At 45.4% G+C, this 21,777-nt stretch overlaps 1 protein-coding gene across 1 annotated transcript; it reads left to right on the top strand.

Annotated features, from left to right (window-relative positions):
* The first annotated feature begins 6,017 nt into the window (after window positions 1-6,017).
* On the top strand, window positions 6,018-10,053 carry LOC124664335 (L-Ala-D/L-amino acid epimerase-like). Its single transcript, XM_047201878.1, has 8 exons — window positions 6,018-6,047; window positions 7,169-7,591; window positions 7,896-8,006; window positions 8,106-8,322; window positions 8,436-8,769; window positions 8,992-9,053; window positions 9,437-9,513; window positions 9,783-10,053. The coding sequence occupies exons 1-8, from the start codon at window positions 6,018-6,020 to the stop codon at window positions 9,786-9,788; spliced, it is 1,260 nt and encodes a 419-aa protein (XP_047057834.1). The 3' UTR covers window positions 9,789-10,053.
* Window positions 10,054-21,777: the final 11,724 nt, after the last annotated feature.

The raw sequence follows: 21,777 nt of genomic DNA on the forward strand, positions 1-21,777 counted from the left end.
AATCCGGATATTAGCTAGCTTCTTCAGACAGTTAGTTAGTGAATACTAAATATTTCGGTGTGTTTGATTGTGTTGCTCTATCACACAGAAAAAAAGAATCATGAGAATGTCTCATAAAGTTGATACAAAAAATATATGCTACTTCAAAAGTTTCATGCATGACATCTTCCTGTTACTAGACGAAGTAGTTGACAACAATTCTGCATCTCTTGTCTTTTGTATCTTTGATAGCAAGAAATTTGTGTTAGTCTCACTAGTTAAGTTGGCCAAAATAGTCACAGTAGAAAATGTTGTTCTTTTCTTGTGTTTTTATTACTAAACCAGAGAAATGAAGCTTGTCCTACTATGGAGGCCTTCACCTTAAGACCACTGGCATAGGTGTAGAAAGCTCCATCCATACTTCTTGTATACCGTTTATAATATTTTGTCTGAACAATTTACGAATTGACAGAAATTGAAGTGTTATCCCAAATTCACAGGTGCAGAATGATAGTTATACAAATAGAAGCATGATATATCTGCTATTGGATCTTTTTAATGTTGAGCCCAATGGTTTGAAGAAAATCAACAACTTCTTGTGATAGATGAGTGGCGAACTTGCACAGGAGGTAGCTGTTTAGTTACTAACTCTAGTTCTGATGCTTTCTAGAGCAGTTTTTCTCTAGTATACCCATGAATGAGCAGATAGAGGCATACGTAGGCAGACACTTTGAACCAGGCTATGATATTTTTTAATCCAATTATTTTATGTCCAACAATTCCTTTTGGCTTTGTTTTCATGGGCGTACAAACAAGGTTGCATGAATTGCCGTGCTAGCCTTAGCCTTGTTGGTGCCATCTGTTATCAACAAATGGATTTCCATATTTTTGCATGTGTGCTTGAACTAGAGTCCTCGTGTAGGCATCGGTGAATTACATATCTGTGTCGTAAATTATAATCTATTATTGGTTCTCCTGAAATCTGAGATAGTCAATAAAATATTTTTACCATAATAATGCAGGGTGTACATGTAGTCATGTGGATTAGTCCTTGTATCTAGAGTTTTTTTTGCTGATATTGTGCTTAAAATAAATATGTAATGTTTGATGATTTTTTTTAGATCCACTGTAGATGTTAAATGGCTGACGTTGAGGATTTTGTATGAGAAACTAAACTTCGTTGTTTCTCCCATGTAAAGGTGTAGGAAGCCTTTGCTTAAATGCATTGCATGAGGTACTGCAGAGAATTAGCACAGGCTAAAAAAGTGACGATATGTGAAAGGAGAATTTAATTATTTGGTAATCACCAATTTATCTTTTCTCTCGCCAGTTCACTTGTGTTTCCTCTTGCAACTAGGACTAGCATCATGGAGAAGAAATTTAGTTCAGTTTTCAAGCATGGACACCTTCCGCATTCTGTACCTTCTGATGCTTTTGGTCTTGTACAGTTTTCCAAGCAATATAAGGGAGGAAAACAGAGAGGCGGACGACTGGAGCTCGTCTTTCTTCGTTTCAACATCCGGTCGCCAGAACGAAGAGCTTCACCTCGTCCTGGTCGTCGGCATCTCTCTCTTCGACCATGACCCCTGTTGCGATCTCCTCCCTGTGGTTGCTTGCTTCAGGTCATCATCGCTCATTGCTCTAGGTGAGGTTCCTCTGTCTCTGCTCTTCATGTGTCTTTCTTATGCATGTGTGATGCCTGATGAAAATTACTCATTCATACTCTATGATATTGATTTGTCTCTGGATTGGTAGTTGGATGATGCTCCATCCCTTGATTTGATTTTCGCGGGGTGTGAAGTTTGAGCATGTTTGCGTTTGTTTAATATTTTCCGGGGGAATGAAAGCTCAAGGAATAATGTTCCTCTTTTAAACCTTTCTTGCATTGTAAGTGTTTCTGAGGATCTTTTTCTCAAGTTCACTGCTTTTACATTAATTGTTCGGTTTTATGGCTGGTTAGAATGTGTTTGTGTTTGATAACCTAAAACAATCTTTGGGGCTTGATTGGCTTACTGGCTATGATGTCATTTCCATAATCCCGAGGTCCTGATGTGCATCCCAAAATTGTTCAGTTCACTCTTGTTTTGTGTCTTTTTAATTGTTTTATCTCTTTATCTTTTTTAGTAGTGGCTCCTATCTCTTTGTTTGGGATATCTGTTATTTTTATTATAGTAGTAATTGATCTATCTGTACTCCTGGAGCTTTACGAAAAACACATTTACTCTTTAGGCCCATTGCTGTCAAATCTGCAATTCTGACATATTTGAAATTAGATTTCAGAACTCAAATCCCGATGGTTTGTTTAGGTAGGTGACAGTTACGAGTGGCTACTTATTTGGTACATATTTTATTACTTGATATTGGCTTAAGATGGCAATTTTTGGTTTGGGCATGCATGATTTTTATGAGCTTCACACCCAGTCTAATGGTGGTGGTGAAGAGTTTATGCAACTAATTTGCAGGAAAAAAGTCTAGCTTGTTGTTTTGCTGGTATCTCAATCATGAACCTTGGCTGCTTGTATGAGTTTTGCAGGTCCGTGATTTCATTCACATTGTAGACGACTCGTAGCGACATCAAATTCTCGTCATCCTGCTCCAAAGCCGTCGGTAGCGTCAAGGAGGTATATAATTTAGAACTGAATCTGCTTGACTCCCCTTTGCCAGCTGCTTCTTCGTGCTAAAATGTTTCTTCATCTCCTTGTCAATTGAAAAGCAGATGGTCTTCTTTTTCCTTGTGGTCTACATTCATATTCAAAAATAGTACTCCCTATCTCCCCTATTGTGTGCACATGCAAGAATATTCTTGTCCGTTCAAGTAGTTTGATCTCTCCTGTCAACCATGTTTTTTCATTGGATTATAAATTTTGTATATGCCTTATCTTGCTAAATTAAATGTTGATTTATATTTTGAGTGCATATTTGTGTTCCGAATTGTGGGGACTTTGAAACAAGACTTCAAATATATTCTGACAAGTTTTAAAAATTGAATTTTGAAATATGGTGACACTATATGAAACTAGGTGAAACACAAAAAGTTCTATCTAGTTTCACTAAATTCCAAACCTCAAAATAAACTTGGTTTCATGAAGTTTTATTATGTTTTGACCAAGTTCGAAACCTCAAAATTTAATATTTATCAAAATATATTCAGGACAACTAGAAGTATGGAATTTTCCACTAACACAATATTTGTTTTTTTGCACAAAACACACCAAAATTTGATACGTGATTATCAAAACATAATGTAACCCTGTGATCGATTCTGAAACCCAATGAAACTAATTCAAACTTGATGATGCACAACAGACCTCTTCGCTAGGACACAATAATTCATTTGTATTGTCAGTTCACTTGTGTTTCCTCTTGCAACTATGACTAGCATCATGGCTAAGAAATTTAGTTTAGTTCTCAAGCGTCGACACATTCCACATTCTGTACCTTCTGATGCTTTTGGTCTTGTATAGTTTTACGAGAAATATAAGGGAGGAAAACACAGAGGCGGGTGGCTGGAGCTCGTCTTTCTTCATTTCAACCTCCGGTTGCCGGTTGAAGAGCTTCACCTCGTCCTGGTCCTCGACATCTCACTGTGCGACCATCACCCCGGTTGCGATCTCCTCCCTGTGGTGGTGGCTCCAGGTCATCATCACTTGTTTCTCTAGGTGAGATTCCTACATCCCTGCTCTTCCTTTATCTTCCTTCTGCATGTGTGCTGCCTGGTGTTTGAAAATTTCTCATTTATACTCTACACGATATTGATTTTTATCTGGATTGGCAGTTGGATGATGCTCCATCCGTCGATATGATCTGTGGTCTGCGTGGCAGGCTGCCCCTAGTTATATATAGTTCTGCCGAAAGAAATGTACTTTAGTGGATAACCCTTTAATATATTGGAGGGTGTGGACATGCACATACGTACACACTTATCATCCACGATGTTGCTGTACTAACTTTGTTGATAATCCCACTATCAAGTGATTAGGGCAGCTTTTCTTTGGGAAGATGTGTTGAGTACTATTGAGCAAGTTATGATAAAAATATGTGTCCATGTATATCAATGAAGCACACACTCTTTTTTTTTGCGTCAGATTACTTAATATGTGCTATTTATACATACACAAATGATTTAGTCTGATTCATGCACTTTAGAAAGATTCACAGCTATAATCAAGTATTATGTTCAAGATATTTTTGAGCTTTGATTTCGCATGGAGTTATATCGACGACACCTGGTTGCAAATGCCAGCACATTAGGTAGAAGTAGTGTACGATTATTCATGGAAATCATTGTTACATTCCTCCTTTGTGCAAGAGCCGGTGCACTTGGCTTGCGTGCCCTTTTGCCGCCCACCTGGGATGTTCACTGATTTGTAACTTTTATTCTCGGTTCACTGACCTCCCAGGAGGAATGAAACAAAAAACCAAACTCTCATTTTCAATGATTGAAATGCAAAGGCTTTTTGCGTTTTCTTGAAAATAAGAAAATATCTTTGTTGCTGTCTTGTTCATATCTGCTTTAATTTTCTAATAATGTTCCAAATTTCCTTGCGCTTATAGTCGGAAATGTTAAAAACCGACCTTTTATTCAGTTTGTTTGGTGTTCATAGATTTTCACTGGGTGTGAAGTTTGAACATGTTTGTGCTGGTTTAATATTGTCTGGTTGAATGAAACCGACAAGATATGTAAATTCTTGCAGGGTCAAGCACAAGGGAATGCGTCGTCGTATGGATGCACTCGAGTTTGTCGCGCCGGCGCCAAGTGCTTGGCCAAGGTCAAGCTACCCGAGAGGTTAAATCCTCTCGATTTCTCATTTGATGCCCGTCAAGCGCAGGGTTATCCGACTTCTCATTTACGCCACAAAAAATTCTTCCTTTTTATTAGCTACAGAGCAACATCCTTACCAGTCCTACAGGGTACATTAGGTGCATACCAGAAGTTAACCATCTCTTTTGAAATAAAAATTATCCTTTTGTATAGATGAAGGTACGTAACATAGTTTAGAAACCCTTGGTGTCCATTGTTGTGACACTTGAGCCACGATTCGTTGTAAGTGGCAAGTATGTTCACAGCATGTTTTGCATCAGAGATGAGCAAATTAAATGGAAGTCTTCCGAACTTCTAACGTAACATATATTGACAAGGTGTCCCATCATCTTTTAAATTTTCTTGCCTAGATTAGAAGGACACGTGCAACTTCTTTTCTTGCAGTAACATGACATTTTTAACTATATATTTACTTGGTAATTGGCTACTGGGGTGGCTGTGTCATCCCTCGCCTCGCACGAGGTGGTAGGCCTGTCCTACCTTGGCCTCTTCTACCTCCCATTACTTCTAGGGGTCCCACTATCGTGTGGGCGGCGAGTTCAATGCACCTCTGCCATGGTCTTGTTCTACGCCTCGGTATTTTAGGTGAGCCCCGACATGGAGCACTTAAAGGAGGTGCTAGGGAAAGTTGGAGAAGATCTAGGATCCCAAGATGTCCGGTCTTGGACGATATGCTTGCACATCACCTCCAAGTAGAACTTGAGTAGCCCTTACCGCTTGTCAATTATGTGTGTTGTACGTCTGCCATACTTATTTCATTCTTAGGAATGTTAAGAATTTGTGAGCATTTCTTGTTTGTTGTCCTGTAGGTAATTGACGAGCCGAGCCTTCTTCGACGAGTAGTGTTGTGGCCCTCGCGAAGGGGAGAAGTAGATTTGGCCTTTATGCAGCAGCTGCAGCAGGGGAGGAGCATTGCTGGCTAGGAGGGAGAGCCATGGCTGTGGAAAAATAATGCTTCTTAAAACCTGAATGGTTGTTGCTTCTCTGTTCTTATCTGGGCAGACTGCCTGTGTTAAGTAGCTACTGTATATGTTGGAATAGTCTAGCTTGGTTAGTGCTTGGGTCAGTTTGGCTTTGGTGGCTTCTACCGTACCATTGCAATGTAACTTCCGCGGTTTGGCTCTGGTCTGATATGCACTCGTTTTATCATGATTTGTCATCAATTGTGTAGCTATCGATTATGATTCTTCATTTTGTAGAACTGTCATTTTGAGGCATGGCCAATACCGACCTAGGCATGATCTGGGTATTTTGGGCATTTCCTATGGCATTGATTTATGTGCGAAAAAAACTTGTATGTTTGTAACTTGATTCTTGTGTATGTGATGTTAGCTATGTATGGATCCAAGCAGTAGTTTCTGCCTAGTTGTGAAAGGACGACCAGATCTTGGCTCCTTATAATCACTGAAATACTGTATTGCGGTGGAAATACTGTATAGGAGGAGCACCCCTTTTGAACTAGTTACAGGATTTTTAGGAAAATAATCACCGAAACATTCTCATGAAACTATTCACCGAAACTTTAGAAAATTGAATAGGTGCATAAAACGAGTGAATTGCGGTGGAAAAAATGCTGGTTCTTAAAATGAAGGAAAGCAAGAAAACCAGTCCCTATGCAAGAACACGGTGGGAACAAAAAATCCTGGGCGCATGGCATAAATTGCTCTGAAGTTATTGATTTACCAAATAAACCTACGCGCCGGAGAATCAGGCGTCCGTCCGGCCACCCACAATTCCTGCAAATGAGATTAATGCCCCCCATAATTAGCTAGGAGGTTCCCTATTTGACCTTTCACCAATCCGTGGCAATACAGATCTTGACGGTCCATCAAGTAAAAGCACCTCTTTCATTGTGATGGATTGGAGCCGAAACTACCGGCAGGAAATAGCGGGAAGTGAAAAAAAAGCGGCAACCCAGTGTATAGAACGAAAATGTGGCGCCATAATTCCGAAATTTTGAAAGACACCTCTAACCTTAGCCTCCTCTCTTGCAGTCTATAAATATGAGATGGGGTGGAGCCAACGCGTGCGTCGTGTGTGACGACTTAGACTTTGACTCTTTACTCGTCGAGGAGAGGAGAGGAGAGGAGAGGCTACTCTGTCTGTTGGCCCTCATAGCTTGTTGTGAGTCGAGAGCCGCTCTTCCCGGCCTCTCATGGTCGTCGATTTGTTTTCTTGTCGGCTCCATCGGTTGTGGTGGCGGTCATGGTCCGGGATGGATCTTAGCCATTATTCATCCAGGAGGTATATATGCATACAATTAAGTGCCTTTTTGTTTTCCAATCCAAGGATCGATCTGTGGAGTTTGCTGTAGTCGCGATGCAAAGGACTTGATGGTCGTTTTTTCTTATTTTGGTTTTCGCACAGGACGGACGGATTGCTTTTTGCGAGCGAGTCAGCAGCGCCAGCTCCGTGACGCACGCGCCACGCCCGGCCTCCTCGTCCTCGTTTCACGCACGATCATCCCGCCCACCCCGGCCCCTCCAACCCCGACGGAGCCCTCCGGCTTCGACGCCCTTCTCGGTCGACGTGCCCCTCGCCGCGCCCTTCACCATCGCCTCCTCGCGCCTCGACGCCGTCTCCAACGTCGCCGTGCGCGTCGAGCTCTCCAGCGGCGCCGTCGGATGGGGCGAGGCGCCCGTCCTGCCCTCTGTCGCCGCCGAGGACCAGCCCGCCGCGCTCGCCGCCGTCGCCCGCGCCTGCGCGCTGCTCGCCGCCGCACCGGCCGCGCCACTCGGCGCCGTGCTTCGGGACGTCGCCGACGCCCTCCCCGGACACGCCTTCGCGTCGGTGAGACACTGTCACACCGTAGTCTCAACAACTTTTTACCAGCCTCATAATTTCACAGTTTCAGAACTGCACAGTCAAAATCTGAACATGAGCCCGCAGAACCAAAAACAGAGAAGCTGGTTTCCAGATCATAAAACATGATTCTTGTAGTTCACACACAGCTGCTTTCATTGTTTCTCTCGGCAATTACTCAGCTGCTTTACTTCGTGTACTAGTATTTATTTATTTTACGAAACTGTTTGGGCACAAAAACAATCATCCTCTGCTTCCGACGTGTATTTACCCCTACTTTTCTCCAACGAAGGCCAGAGCAGGAGTGGAGATGGCAGTCATTGACGCAGTTGCCAACAGCATCCGCATACCTCTCTGGAGATTATTCGGGGGAGCATCAAACAGCGTGACCACGGACATCACGGTATGATTATTTAACTATTCTCTTCACTGCAGTGAGCCAAGCATGTTGACGGTTGCATTATCAGACTCGCTAAACTTCATCTACTATCTCTGAATTTAGATTCCAATCGTGACCCCAAATGAGGCCGCTCAACTGGCTGCGAAATACCGGGGACAAGGGTTTGAGACTCTCAAGCTCAAAGTAGGGAAAAACTTGAACTCGGACATTGAAGTTCTCAAGGCTATACGGCTCGTCCATCCAGACTGCTCGTTCATCTTGGATGCAAATGAAGGGTACACAGCAAATCAAGCGGTCGAAGTTCTTGACAGACTAAATGGTACATACTCGTGCAAATTTGACGCTACTGTAAAACTTGCAGCTTTAATATCTCAGTCACTTTGATGGTATATCTGGTTCTTCTACTAAGTTATTTCATTACCACTGTTTCAGAAATGGGTGTGACTCCTGTACTCTTTGAGCAACCAGTTCATAGAGATGATTGGGAAGGCCTCCGTGACGTTAGCGTCGCTGCAATGGAGAGATACAGAGTTGCTGTTGCTGCTGATGAGAGCTGTCGGAGTTTGCTTGATGCTCAGAAAATAATACATGGCAATCTTGCTCATGTTATCAACATCAAACTGGCAAAGATGGGGGTTCTTGGAGCCCTTGAAGTAATTGATGCTGCAAGAAAAGCTGGTATTGCGCTTATGATTGGCGGTATGGTCGAGACGAGGATTGCCATGGGCTTTGCTGGTCATCTAGCTGCTGGGCTTGGTTGTTTCAGGTTGGTTCATTGTGAAACTTTCTCTGCAAAAAGAGGTTACTAATGAAAATTATGAATTCTTCAAAAAGAGCCTACTCGTGAAAACTATGAATTCATTTTTCGTTTTTGTAACTAAAGGGTATGCCAATAGGAAGTTCAAAATGGAAATGATGATACTATGTTTTAGAGCTCGTATCTTTCAAATCAGGTGCTAAAATGGTTCTTCGCCTGTTTCGGTTGCAGTTTTATTGACCTGGACACACCTCTTTTATTGTCTGAAGATCCAGTCTACGGTGGCTATGAAGGTAGGCTTGGGCAAAATCCTGTAAAGCTGCAATTTCCTTTTGTAAAGATGTTACTTCATTCACAGATGCAGTTATTCTTTCCGTTTTGTTTTTATTAAACGCGACAGATGTTTCTGCCCAAAATTACGTTTTAGAAAAAACCTGCATATTGTAAAAAATTATGTTGTTGTTTGCCTTTATATCTTTGCTATGAAGAATTATTACACATCCTTTTCCGATGCTTATGTTCAGATGTTTTGAATCAGAATACTGCTCAATCCTTATGTTTTGTTTCAAAATCTATGATTCTCCTCATTCCAAGCTGTGGATCTTCAAAGTAAATCAGATTACTATCTCTAGTATCGATCTTCTACTTCTTGACTTATATATATTTCTTTCATCAGCTTCTGGACCTCTCTACAAATTTACCAATGCTCGTGGCCATGGTGGCTTTCTTCACTTGGACAACAATAATGGATGGGTATGTCACAGCTCATTCATGTTTGCTCAAATCAATCGGACATCTCCAGTAAATGATTTATACTTATTTGAGCAATCAACTGTTCTATTTAATAATGGGATTGTAAATACTTTAGCCAACCTAAATATGATCTGACAACAGCGACTTTGTATGACCAAATAGGTGTGAGTGTTGCGAATTTAGAGCAACATGTTCATTTATGATTGCTTGCCTTTTGTCTAAGCATATATATATGTGTAGCTTATTGAAGTATATGATTTTTTTTTCAGAAATGAAGATGGTCAAGGCATGCCTTGGTTCTCCCAGAACTTACGTAAAGTTATGTTATCACACTGGACGACTAAGTCTGGAGCTGAAACCACACACTTGTTGTAACATCTACTGCTATGCTGTAGTGTTACATAGGTGCACGTTGTGCGTTCGGCCCATGGGCCTTGTAAGTGTGGGCCTCACCGTGGCGTGTGTGTGGAGTACGGTGCTATATAATCACCGGCATGCTTCTGTATGAATGAGGCATGAAATAGAATCCGAACTCTGCTATCTCTCCTTGTGCTTCTGTTGTCTCGTCTCCCTTGCTTCTAATCTCTCAACCCCTTCAATCTCTATGTGATCTTCTTCCATCCAGTTGAGGTCATCACAAATTGGTATCTAGAGCCAGAAAATTCCGGGGAAATTTTGCTCGCCGGCGCACTCGTAAGCTCTCGGCGTTGATCCGTAATTCCGAGCAAAATGTGGGAAGCATCTCGGTGCGTTCCCCCAAAATCCTGTGCTCGGTATGATCCGCTTGAAGGAGTCGCGACGGTGCCTGCAAAAGCTTCCGTCGCGCAGACGCAGCAGGCCCTGATGGCTTTGGAGGGAGCGGCGCGGAGACGAAGGCCTTGTTGGACCTGTTGACTGCCAAAACCCACCGGCGGGCAGCGGCCTTGTCAACACCGTAGAGCCGGGAAGAGCCTAGAGCTGCGGCTGGCTGAGACCCCTCCGAGCGAGGCCCGCAATGCTCTTCTGGTCACACGCGGCGATGCGAAGTGCAAGGGCGTGCCACCTGACCTATACCTGGTCAGGAAGGTGATGGGGATGCCTCGCTTAGTTTCTCGCAGGGCATACATGTAAACATTAAATACGAGCCTCGATCGGCTCTCGAGTTATCTCCGTGGATCGGCTCAAAGAGCCGATCCACCCATGATTCGTACGGGGTGCACGAATACTTGGTGGTCCTGCTTGATCAAGATGAAGCTAATGAGATCTACGACGATTTAGGGTTTTCACCGCATAATCGGATCATCCTACTCTAGGTTGGGCCTCGCGGCCACGCACGGTGCTCGTAAGCCGATCCTAAACAAGGCCTAAAAACCAACATGAAGTTGATCCTCGGAACATCCCGTTTAGGACCTGCGAACGCCACCCTACGTGCCACTCGGATCCTCCCCCTTTGTAAGGCCTAACTATTGCGGATATTAAACTAATCCTTGTAGAACAAGGAGCAATCGTAACGGATCAGATCTACTAAATAATGATCAAGCGGGTGCCGCCCCCACACCTGAGATAGGCGTGAGGGCGGCTAGATATGCAAGGGTTGCACTACGTAAGCATGCTTAAACGAAGAACAATGCTAACCCTAACACATCTAATGATAACTACGTTGCTCGCCATCAAAAGCGCTTCGATACGAGCAACGCATGAACAACGTGGGGCTTGTGCTGCCTAGATCGCAAGATGCGATCTAGGCAGCATGTCGCTTACCTGATAGAAACCCTCGAGACGAAGGAGTTGGCGATGCGCCGAGATTGGTTTGTTTTGGGGTTGAACGTGAGTTGTTGTTTATTCCATAAACCCTAGGTGCATATTTATAGTCCAGGGGACTTTCTAATGAGGGCGTGCACTAAACCGTGCACGAGTAAGATTCTATCTCTAAACTAAAATACGATCTAATATGTTACAGATACACGGGCAATTAAGCCCAACTTGGTATAAAAGGCCGATCCACGTATTCCTCCATGTATATATATCTTCGGACCATCTTGATCGCGGCCCACCTCTGACTTGGTCAAATTCTGGTGATAACACATGCTCCCCTGGTTTTGGAAATATCATTTCCAAAATCATCATGCTCTTCTCTCGTCGGGTCATGTCGTGGCATCACCGTTGCAAGTATCTCTTGTCTCTTCATATTTTGCGAGTGAGGAGCCATGATGCCGATAATGAAGGCAGCGAGGATTAGTAACATGGCATCAGTGGTATGCAAACAATCGGCCCTCCTTGAGCAATCGGCTCTTTATTAAAAACCCTCTTTTAATACTGAAGAAGCGTTTCCAGCCAGCCGTTTTGCCGATAGTCGAAGTCACACGATCTTTTAAAAAAGGAAACCGATGGCGTCGCATCGGTCTCTCTCATAAACACACCGGGTAACGTTGAGCTAGCCATCCTTCCAAACGGTAACCCGCGACCTCCATCTGCAAAGACAGAGTCAAATCCCCAAATCGTCGCCTGAGCAGTTCCAATCCACCACCCCCTACACAGATCTCGACCGCGCGGCTTCCAATTTCTTCAACGCATCTCATGGCGGAATCAGCTAACACCGATACCACGGTTTCCGGACTGAAGGTAATCCTCAACCTCCTCTCTCCGTTTGACTTTGACACGGGATTAATGCAAACACCTGAATTAATGCCTCGCTCCGCCACTAATTTAGGTTTCAGACATTCTTCTGCCACATCCTTCTCTCGCAAATTCGATGTGCCTCGGTCCTCATTCTTCTGAGAGCCCTGCCCTGTTAATCTCATGCGAAGCTAACGAATCCCCTTTGTGAGCCAAAACCTAGATCTGACTTCCCGGGCCGACCGCCCGCGAGCCTCGGCCCAATCCCCACGAAGGTTGGGTGGCATGGTACGAGTAGGGTATCAAAATCCCACTATGCCACTTGGGAAACCATAGGAATAGCCGATGCCCTGTCATTATCGCTGTCTCCTCTTGAGAAGAATGAGAACATCTTGAAAACCATCGGCTACTTCGGTCCGACGCACCGAACTCGTTTCATGTTTGGTCATGGTCCTATGACTCCGACCTCGCTGGATGTGGCCATGATCACAGGGCTAGACATTGCATCTCCCAGCCCTTCGCATTCAAGCCGCCAAAGGTCCCTTTCACTCTCTCCTCTAAAAAAGAGTGTACCAAGCTCGGGGTGCCTATCTCAATCGTTATATGAAAACCAAAGGCCCTGTGACAGAGAGGGAGCACACAGCCTTCTTGAATTTCTGGTTGGAGCACTTCATATTCCGTGGTCCGTCACTTGCTCCTACCAAGAATTACCTCTCCTCGGCCTATGAACTCGCTAAAGGCACCCAACTTGGTCTAGGCAAGCTATTCCTTGGAGAGATTTATCGATCCCTTCAACCGATGTCTGTCAAACTCGTTCACTCGCAAGACGCTTAAAACCGGCGGCCCTCGGTGGTTCATTCAACCGTGGGCCCAACCGTACTTCCAAAGCCAAATCCCAGACTTCCCATCGCTGACCAACTGCACCTTTCCGGATGAAAATGGCAAGGAAATTCGATGCACCAGCTACGGCCAAGCCCTGTATGGTCTCCCGGGTAGCAGATTGATCCCCAAGGAAGCAGCAGGGTGGTTTAAGATTTTCTTCCGGGGTTTAGACAACCCCTCGTTCCACCCTTATACTCGAATCGGCAAATTTTGAAAACCCCGTCTCTTTCCGATTGGACGACTTTGCCGATGACGCCGGCACACAGCACTTGTACTCCCTCATGATTCGTCCTTGCTTTCTCCTCGTTGGCATGAGCACCTCGAACCGGATCATCAAGCCCGGTTATGAGTGTTATCAACCGCAGTAGCGGCTCGGCAGCTTGGTCTCGGACAGGTGCCTCCACACTTCTTCCTACACCACCTGACAGCAAGTAGAGCTGAACTGCCTGACATCCTCACCGCCCAAAGGTGCTATACCTTCTTTGACGCTTTGGCCATACCAATTCCCCACGACCTCCGTTTCTCCTTCACCACCGACGGTTTTGAAACTTGGTGGTCTATGTGGAAGACCCATGTCTTCGGGAGGGCACTAGGACCGCAGCTCGAAGGAGCTTGACGCCGAATATGATCCCCCTGCCGACCAGGTACCGTCACTTAAGTATTTCTTGTAACTCGCCTTATGGTGATTGTCCGTGAACCGACTCTCTTCTCCCTGGCAGCAACAAGATGGCCCAGCCTCCTACACAAGCCGACGGCTCCCCTTTCGTCTTTCTTCCTCCGGCACCGAGTGGTTCTCTTCTCGCCGCAGCTCGCCTCCCCGAAGAAAGTTATAATGCAGTAGTCGGCCGATTTCACCGAAATCGGCTTCCAAGAGTAAAGCATCTTCGGGCCCGTTGCCCCCGAGCCTCGACTCAGGGCGAGGACGGCGGTGAGGAAGGTAGCGGCCAGGAAAACCCCGAAGCGTAAAGCTCCGGCCCGGGAAAGCTTGCGTGTAAGTTGGTTCGGACCCTGCGGGCGCTCGTCCGCTTTTTTCAAAGAATTTGTTCATGACGCGCTTGTATCCTTTCCTACGAGGCCTCATCGAAGGATCCTCCAGCGGAGCCGAAGAAACCAGCCAGGGAGAATCGAACTCGGGTGATTCCGAGAGGTCCACTACCCGGAGTCAGACGGCTTCGCCAGCGCCGGCTTCCAAGAAAAGGTTGATCACCGGAACCCCTGCTCCTCAGGCCCCGACCAGCATCGTGGTTACGTACGAAGCACCGCCGTGTCAAAAGGGCTCGTAAGAACCCACCAACCTCTTCATCAAGCCGGGAGGTCTCGAATGTAATTATCTTCGTGGTCACGCTTTCATGCTGTCCCGTTATCATTTGGATCGGCTAATCACTTCCTCTTGTAGGCCGCCGAAACGTCTAGCGGGGATGTTGAGGAGGTACCGAGGCCGTCCGCTACCCCGGATCTAGCTGCCCCGACGCCGCGGCGCTGCACGAGCGGTTGATCCAACCGAGCCCCCGTAAAAGCCGATCGTTACTCGCGTCGGCTGCTCCTTCTCCCTTGGGAGAGGTATGTCTCTCCTCTTTGGCTCCATCAGTTCCTCGTTACCTGTTAAACTCACTGTGTTTGCCTTATCAGGGTTGTGATCTCTCGAGCTTGCTTACGTTCGACCCAGCATCCATCAATCCCATTCCTTCTAAGGCAAGTGGGGAGCCGGATATCAGCACGGTCCGTGGCCAGCTCCAGCGCCTCAAGGACTTGCTCTCTACCTCTATTGAGGCTCTGATTGAGAATTCCGAAGAAGTCAAAGGCATCCTCGAGGATATCCATCCTCATCTCCCTATGACCCCTGCAAGTGAAGCTTTGGCCCGCCGTCACCCCGTCGGTCTTTAAGTCACGGGTGCAATCAGCTCGCCAAAGGATTACTCTTCGCCACTCCCAACTTCCGCCGAGAGCCGACATTGCCGAGAAGTGCCGACGGCTCAATGAGAAGAAGGCCGCTCCGGACGCCAAGACGGATACTTCGCCACCCGCACCGAACTCGAGACCTTGCACAAGGAGCTGGAGGACCTTGAAGAGAGGGTAAGGGTGACCAAACGGCTCATCCAAGACAAGGAGGCCCTTGTTGCCCGCTCCGAAGAAGAAGCAAAGGTCTCACGGCCCGATCCGAAGACCGATCCGGCTGAAATCCGTTCCCCCGAGCAATCAGCCGGTGACGGGCAAAGACGCAGATGACGAGGCTGAGATCGCTGAGGCGGAACGCATCCGTGTTGATGCCATCATCGCCCTCGGTGTGTTTCTTCAGTAGGGCCTTCATAGACAGATGATTTTGCTTCTCAGTAGGGCCTTGATGTGTTAATCGCTACATTTGCAACATTTTGCTTCTCTCCCTTTTGTTTTTTTTTTACTGGCCGATTTTCCACCGGCTATCATTTACCATCTGTCTGGTGTGGTGACCATATGCCTCCCTCGAGCCGAATCTGTCTGGTAACTACAGATATCGGCTTTGCGTGTACTCGCACGTCAGCTCCGTTGGGATTCGTGTAGCCGACGTGGTCGCTGTTCGTTAGATCGTCGTTGGACCCAAGCAAACCGTGTGGTGAACATAATCTTTGCCGGCTCGCTGGGTCAAAGCCCTCTCATGAAGGTATCGTAGTTCCCCTCGTGTAAATCTGGAGCACTAGGCTCCGTCGGGAGGACGAGCAATGCGTTCGCATCGGCCGAAGTCTCGCCATCGGCTTTCCTCCGCTTGGTAGACGGGACCGGGATGGCAACTCTCCTTGATGAGTCCCGGGAGCTGGTCCCGACGGCGAGTACCGGTGGCTCATGATCTCCTCGGATCACGCGCAGAGCGACACGCTCCAACACGTTGACCAAGTTCTCGCAGTGGCGGTGTAGCGAGTGAGCCACCGGGTAGTTGATCTCCTCGCCGCGGACCCCGGGTGCGTTCCTCCGACGGGGTAGAGAGGTCTATCCCATCGAGCGCACCTTGCGGTGAGAATCCCTTCCATCTGATGCCATGGGAACGGGTTCTCTGAAAAGAGCCGATGAGGTCGGCTTCGAGGGTGGCCTTGATCTCGTTGTGTTGCTTCTTGAGGTCGTCGAGCGGATCCTCGTAGGTGATCGGCGTGCCGTCCGCCATCTCGGATGTAGATGGCGATGTGGTTGATGTAGACGATTGTCCCACCGGGCGTGCCGGAATGTGTTGACTGCCAAAACCCACCGGCGGGCAGCGGCCTTGTCAACACCGTAGAGCCGGGAAGAGCCTAGAGCTGCGGCTGGCTGAGACCCCTCCGAGCGACGGCCCGCAATGCTCTTCTGGTCACACGCGGCGATGCGAAGTGCAGGGCGTGCCACCCGACCTATACCTGGTCGGGAAGGTGATGGGGATGCCTCGCTTAGTTTCCTGCAGGGCATACATGTAAACATTAAATACGAGCCTCGATCGGCTCTCGAGGTTATCCCGTGGATCGGCTCAAAGAGCCGATCCACCCATGATTCGTACGGGGTGCACGAATACTTGGTGGTCCTGCTTGATCAAGATGAAGCTAATGAGATCTACGACGATTTAGGGTTTTCACCGCATAATCGGATCATCCTACTCTAGGTTGGGCCTCGCGGCCACGCACGGTGCTCGTAAGCCGATCCTAAACAAGGCCTAAAAACCAACATGAAGTTGATCCTCGGAACATCCCGTTTAGGACCTGCGAACGCCACCCTACGTGCCACTGGATCCTCCCCCTTTGTAAGGCCTAACTATTGCAGATATTAAACTAATCCTTGTAGAACAAGGAGCAATCGTAACGGATCGGATCTACTAAATAATGATCAAGCGGGTGCCGCCCCCACACCTGAGATAGGCGTGAGGGCGGCTAGATATGCAAGGGTTGCACTACGTAAGCATGCTTAAACGAAGAACAATGCTAACCCTAACACATCTAATGATAACTACGTTGCTCGCCATCAAAAGCGCTTCGATGACGAGCAACGCATGAACAACGTGGGGCTTGTGCTGCCTAGATCGCAAGATGCGATCTAGGCAGCATGTCGCTACCCGATAGAAACCCTCGAGACGAAGGAGTTGGCGATGCGCCGAGATTGGTTTGTTTTGGGGTTGAACGTGAGTTGTTGTTTATTCCATAAACCCTAGGTACATATTTATAGTCCAGGGGACTTTCTAATGAGGGCGTGCACTAAACCGTGCACGAGTAAGATTCTATCTCTAAACTAAAATACGATCTAATATGTTACAGATACACGGGCAATTAAGCCCAACTTGGTATAAAAGGCCGATCCACGTATTCCTCCATGTATATATATCTTCAGACCATCTTGATCGCGGCCCACCTCTGACTTGGTCAAATTCTGGTGATAACAGGACCAGATCCTCAACTATGATTGCTTGCCTTTTGTCTAAGCATATATATGTGTAACTTATTGAAGTATATGATTTTTTTTTCAGAAATGAAGATGGTCAAGGCAAGCCTTGGTTCTCCCAGAACTTCGTAAAGTTATGTTATCACACTGGACGACTAAGTCTGGAGCTGAAATCACACACTTGTAAGATAAATTGGTAGCTTCAAAAGTTCCGTGTTTATGTACCGTTAGAAGTCCAGTGAGGCCTAGCATATTTGATCACGCTGTAGATAGACACATGAAGGCCACTTTGTTTGGCACTGTTGTTATATCAAAATGGTGCAGTAAACTGTATCCAAAAAATAAACATTGTTGTCCCCGTGCTTCCGGCTTTCGCTTGTAGTGCATTTCATCTCTACATGTGAATTGTTTTCCGTGTTAGTTGGATGTGAAAACAAACTTTTTTTTATTGAACTTACATAGGAGAGTATTTGTGTACTTCTGCATGTTGCCACACGTTCATAACACCTTGATAAATAACAAAAATACAAAGGGAATAAAAAATAGTATTATTAATTATAATTGATCATAAGAGTAGTAGCATAATGTAGAAATGCTCTAAACTTTTTATGTAATAATGGAATTATACCACACTTAATCATTTTGAAATTAATCGTAATCCTCATAAAAAATTATCAAAGCGTTAATTACACACAATATTATTGAAAATAGTTTTTTATCTATATTGAATCATCCGACTGTACCTAAGATTATGTGACGCACCGTTGATGAATCTTTCTATGTTAGTGTCCGACAAAACGAAACATACAATTTCTTTGGTTGATCTAAATGAAGCCGTAGAGAATTGTGTTTTGTATCAAAGTAGACATTAGTCACTCACAAATGTTTATCTGCTACTTATCTAAACCACGAGCAGTTAATAACCAATGTTTCTCGCTCATTTATACTAAACTTTTTTATTTTATCATAACTCATCATGTTAATAATTTTATGTTTTTATTATTATTTCACGTATAAAATAGATTTAAGAATAACTTAACATTCTTATATATATGTAATCATATAAATGATGGGTTAACAATGAAATCATATTTTTTATATATAGTTTCAGTATTAAGATATTTATTTGTCCTAGACTTCCAGTATTAATTATTGTAAATACAACTATTGTGCTAATTTGAAGAATTTTCTTATCTATTTTGGGATGTTTGATAAAAATCTTTATTACAATGGATTTCACCTTGGTTTTAATTATAGAAAAAAATCTTGTTAATCTAAAAAGGAATTCAATCTCGTTAGTGCGTTATGGTTATTTTACATGTCCTTAATCCAAATTATCATTAGTTATATATGAATCTTTATCAGGTGTTTTAGGTTAGACGTGTCAGTGTTAAGTGCGACAAAACAAAAAGATTCTAGATTGTATGAGGTGTCAACAAGTAATTTTCCTCAAGCACCAGTAGTCTCCCTCAGACGGCGGTGCTAAAATATTTGTGCATATGCCCATATGTTCTTGGGGTTCAATAGTTAGCCATTGAACATATTTTTGCTTTCTACTTGGTACGAAAATCATATCTTCTTTCCATGAATTTCCTAGTGATCTGGTGTTGGGTTTGGTTGTTCAGTCGGTCCAAAATTTAACAAAGGGACAAAATGAACCATGAAGTTGTTCCTGTACACAATCAAGGAAACAAACCCTTCCCTCTCTACGAGAAGGACATGGTATATATATGAAACAACCTCCTTCTATTTCTCTTCATGTTCATTCTTTTCTGCATAACATGTGTTTTCTGCACTTCAGGTGACTGCTAATTAATGGAGGGAAGGAGATTCCTCGTATCCAAGTTTGGCAGACGGCTCATAAGAAGAAGGAGCTTGTTGAAGGCAAGGTCGTGTGCTACGGCAAGACCGAAGTGTCCATGGAAAGTTAAAAGAAGGCATTCAAGTCGATGCATGGGGATGACCCACTTTCACATCCACTCGACGAGATGGCGGTGATGATCTCAGGTGGAGGAAAGCTACATGGCCGGACCAACATTCTTTATGCGGTGCACAAGCCTACCATCACTCTTCCACAGATCCGGCACATGAGGTCGAGCTCCGGTGTGTGTATGCCACCTCGTCCACGATGTTCGACCCAGAATTCTGACGATGTAAGCTTTCTCTCATTTTTGTCCTCATTTTGACTTCCGTTTCATGCATCTCCATGTTGGCGGGGTCATTATGTAAAATTGTAGGCCCGCGTGGCAAAAGCCTACGAGCCGCTTCAGGAAGAGTTTCAGCAGAAGATGCATGAATACGAAGTGGCGTGTAGTGCCTCAAGACAACACGATAGAGAACAAACTAAGGTTAACTTTTGCCCATCATAGCCAGTTTTACTATTTTCTAACTTTCTACGCGCCTGATATTTAAACTACCTTGCATGCCCTTTTCGAGGCTCTGAGGACTGGTGCTCCGCCGCCACTGTATGTGGAACCTCTAGTGGTACCACCGTTTCCAAAGATGCCAACGAAGACGGATTTCCTCGCACAGCTCTACGGCGGGGCTCTGGTTAATGCTTTGCCATACTACTAGGTTACTACTTACCGTTGCCTTGCACATTGATATTTACACTTATCCATAATTTCTTCGTGTTATGTAGGGATCCTCGACTCACTCGAACATTCCCTTTGGTCGTGCTTCTGCCTCCTCGCCAGACGCGTCGCCCGCCGAGAGGACTCGGCTTCACTTTGGCGGTCTGAGTCCTGGTCACTCCGGCGGTGCCTCACCCCGTCGCGAGAGCCGTGAGTCCCGGCAACACTCGCCGCAGTTGGTGAGTTCCCAACCAAACTATCCACGCATGACTTTGATCATTTTTTTATTCATGGACTTTTACTTGCACAAATATCCATGCTGAATTGGTGTTGTCTTCCATTTTGTAGTGATGATGCTCTTGGCGGCGAAATTTGTGGTGTGCCGGTGATCCAGGATGACCGGTTGATACTATATCCTATCCATGTATGGATGTTGCTTAATTCATGGCTTGTTGTCTATGTATGCACGGATGTTAGAACTATGTGACATATGTATGGATGGATGTTTGAGTTATGTATCGATGACATCTTTGACATATGGATGGATGGATGTTTGAGTTATATATCATTGAAATGTTTGAGTTATGTATCGATGACATGTTTGACTTATGTATCGATGACATGTTTGAGTTATGTGACAAGTTTTAGTTATTACATATTTATTGATATATGTATGCAATAAAGTGATTTTAAAACTGCAGGGAGAACATAAAACAGAAAAGAAAAGAAATCTGGGGTACCTATGTCGACGGTCTAGTTGGTCAAATAGGGGTCGTGGGGGGAGGCCGGGAGGCACCAGATCTTGCCATGTGGGGTTACCCGTCGGCATAGCTTCCCTGTGATGCGTCGGCTTGGGAGGTACCAGGAGAGGCCACGTGGCGGAGCTATGCCGACGGTTTAACCGTCAGCATAGCTTCCATGCTGCGCCGGCTGGTGGGAGAGGTCAGAAGAGGACACGTGCGAGGGCTATGCGACGGTTTAACCGTCGACATAGATCCTCCCTGCCGTTAGCCCAGTTCCGTTAGCGCTGGCGCGCCGACGGCCACGTGATGCCGACGGTGAAGCTACGACAAGAGGTTTCCGGCTGTGCCGACGGGCAGCGTTCCCGACGACAACGCGCCAAGGGTCACCATCGGCTTAGCCCTACGCCGACGGTTTTCGAGGCTACCCCGACGACAATCACGGTCGGCACGTCTCCGTTTTCCTGTAGTGACATAAAGCGCGTATCAAGACCAAATTACGAGTAGATCTAAATTGCGACACTTAGTTTGCGCGGGGATAGTATGTTGCTGTTGCTCTTCAGTTATCGTCGTTCAGATCTAGTACGTCACTGCTGAATACTAAATTGTATTGATACATACTATCTATATTTGGCTGCTGGACAAGTGTTGCTGCGAAGTCAACCTGTTCGCCATGCATGCCTCATGACAAAACACTTTAATTTCTTCCAAGTTCCAACTAACTTGAAGCTCCTGGTCCGTGGCATTCCACACCTGCTCTGGCTTTGACACCTCCACATGATATCCGAGAACTTTGCTGGTTCTCCTCTTCTGGTTGTGATGGACAAGATAAAGTTTCCAACAATCAATGAATAGGTTTTGTTCTGTACTTCTGTGCAACTTAATGTTTCTAGACCGTCCGCTTAAGTGCCATGCGTTTTGTCGGACATGCATTTTATTGTTTACTTTCGCTCATTTTAGAAAGAAATAAAAGGCTACGACACTTAATCTCAAACAGTTAATTTCCTAGTTTGACATAAAGAAAATAGAGCTACTTGGTAGTTTAGCTCATCGTCTTTCCTGTGATCATCCAGGTTCCACGACAAGATGGAGCTCATCGAAGTCAA

Source organism: Lolium rigidum, chromosome 6 (genome assembly GCF_022539505.1).
Source record: "Lolium rigidum isolate FL_2022 chromosome 6, APGP_CSIRO_Lrig_0.1, whole genome shotgun sequence".
Classification (NCBI taxonomy): domain Eukaryota; kingdom Viridiplantae; phylum Streptophyta; class Magnoliopsida; order Poales; family Poaceae; genus Lolium; species Lolium rigidum.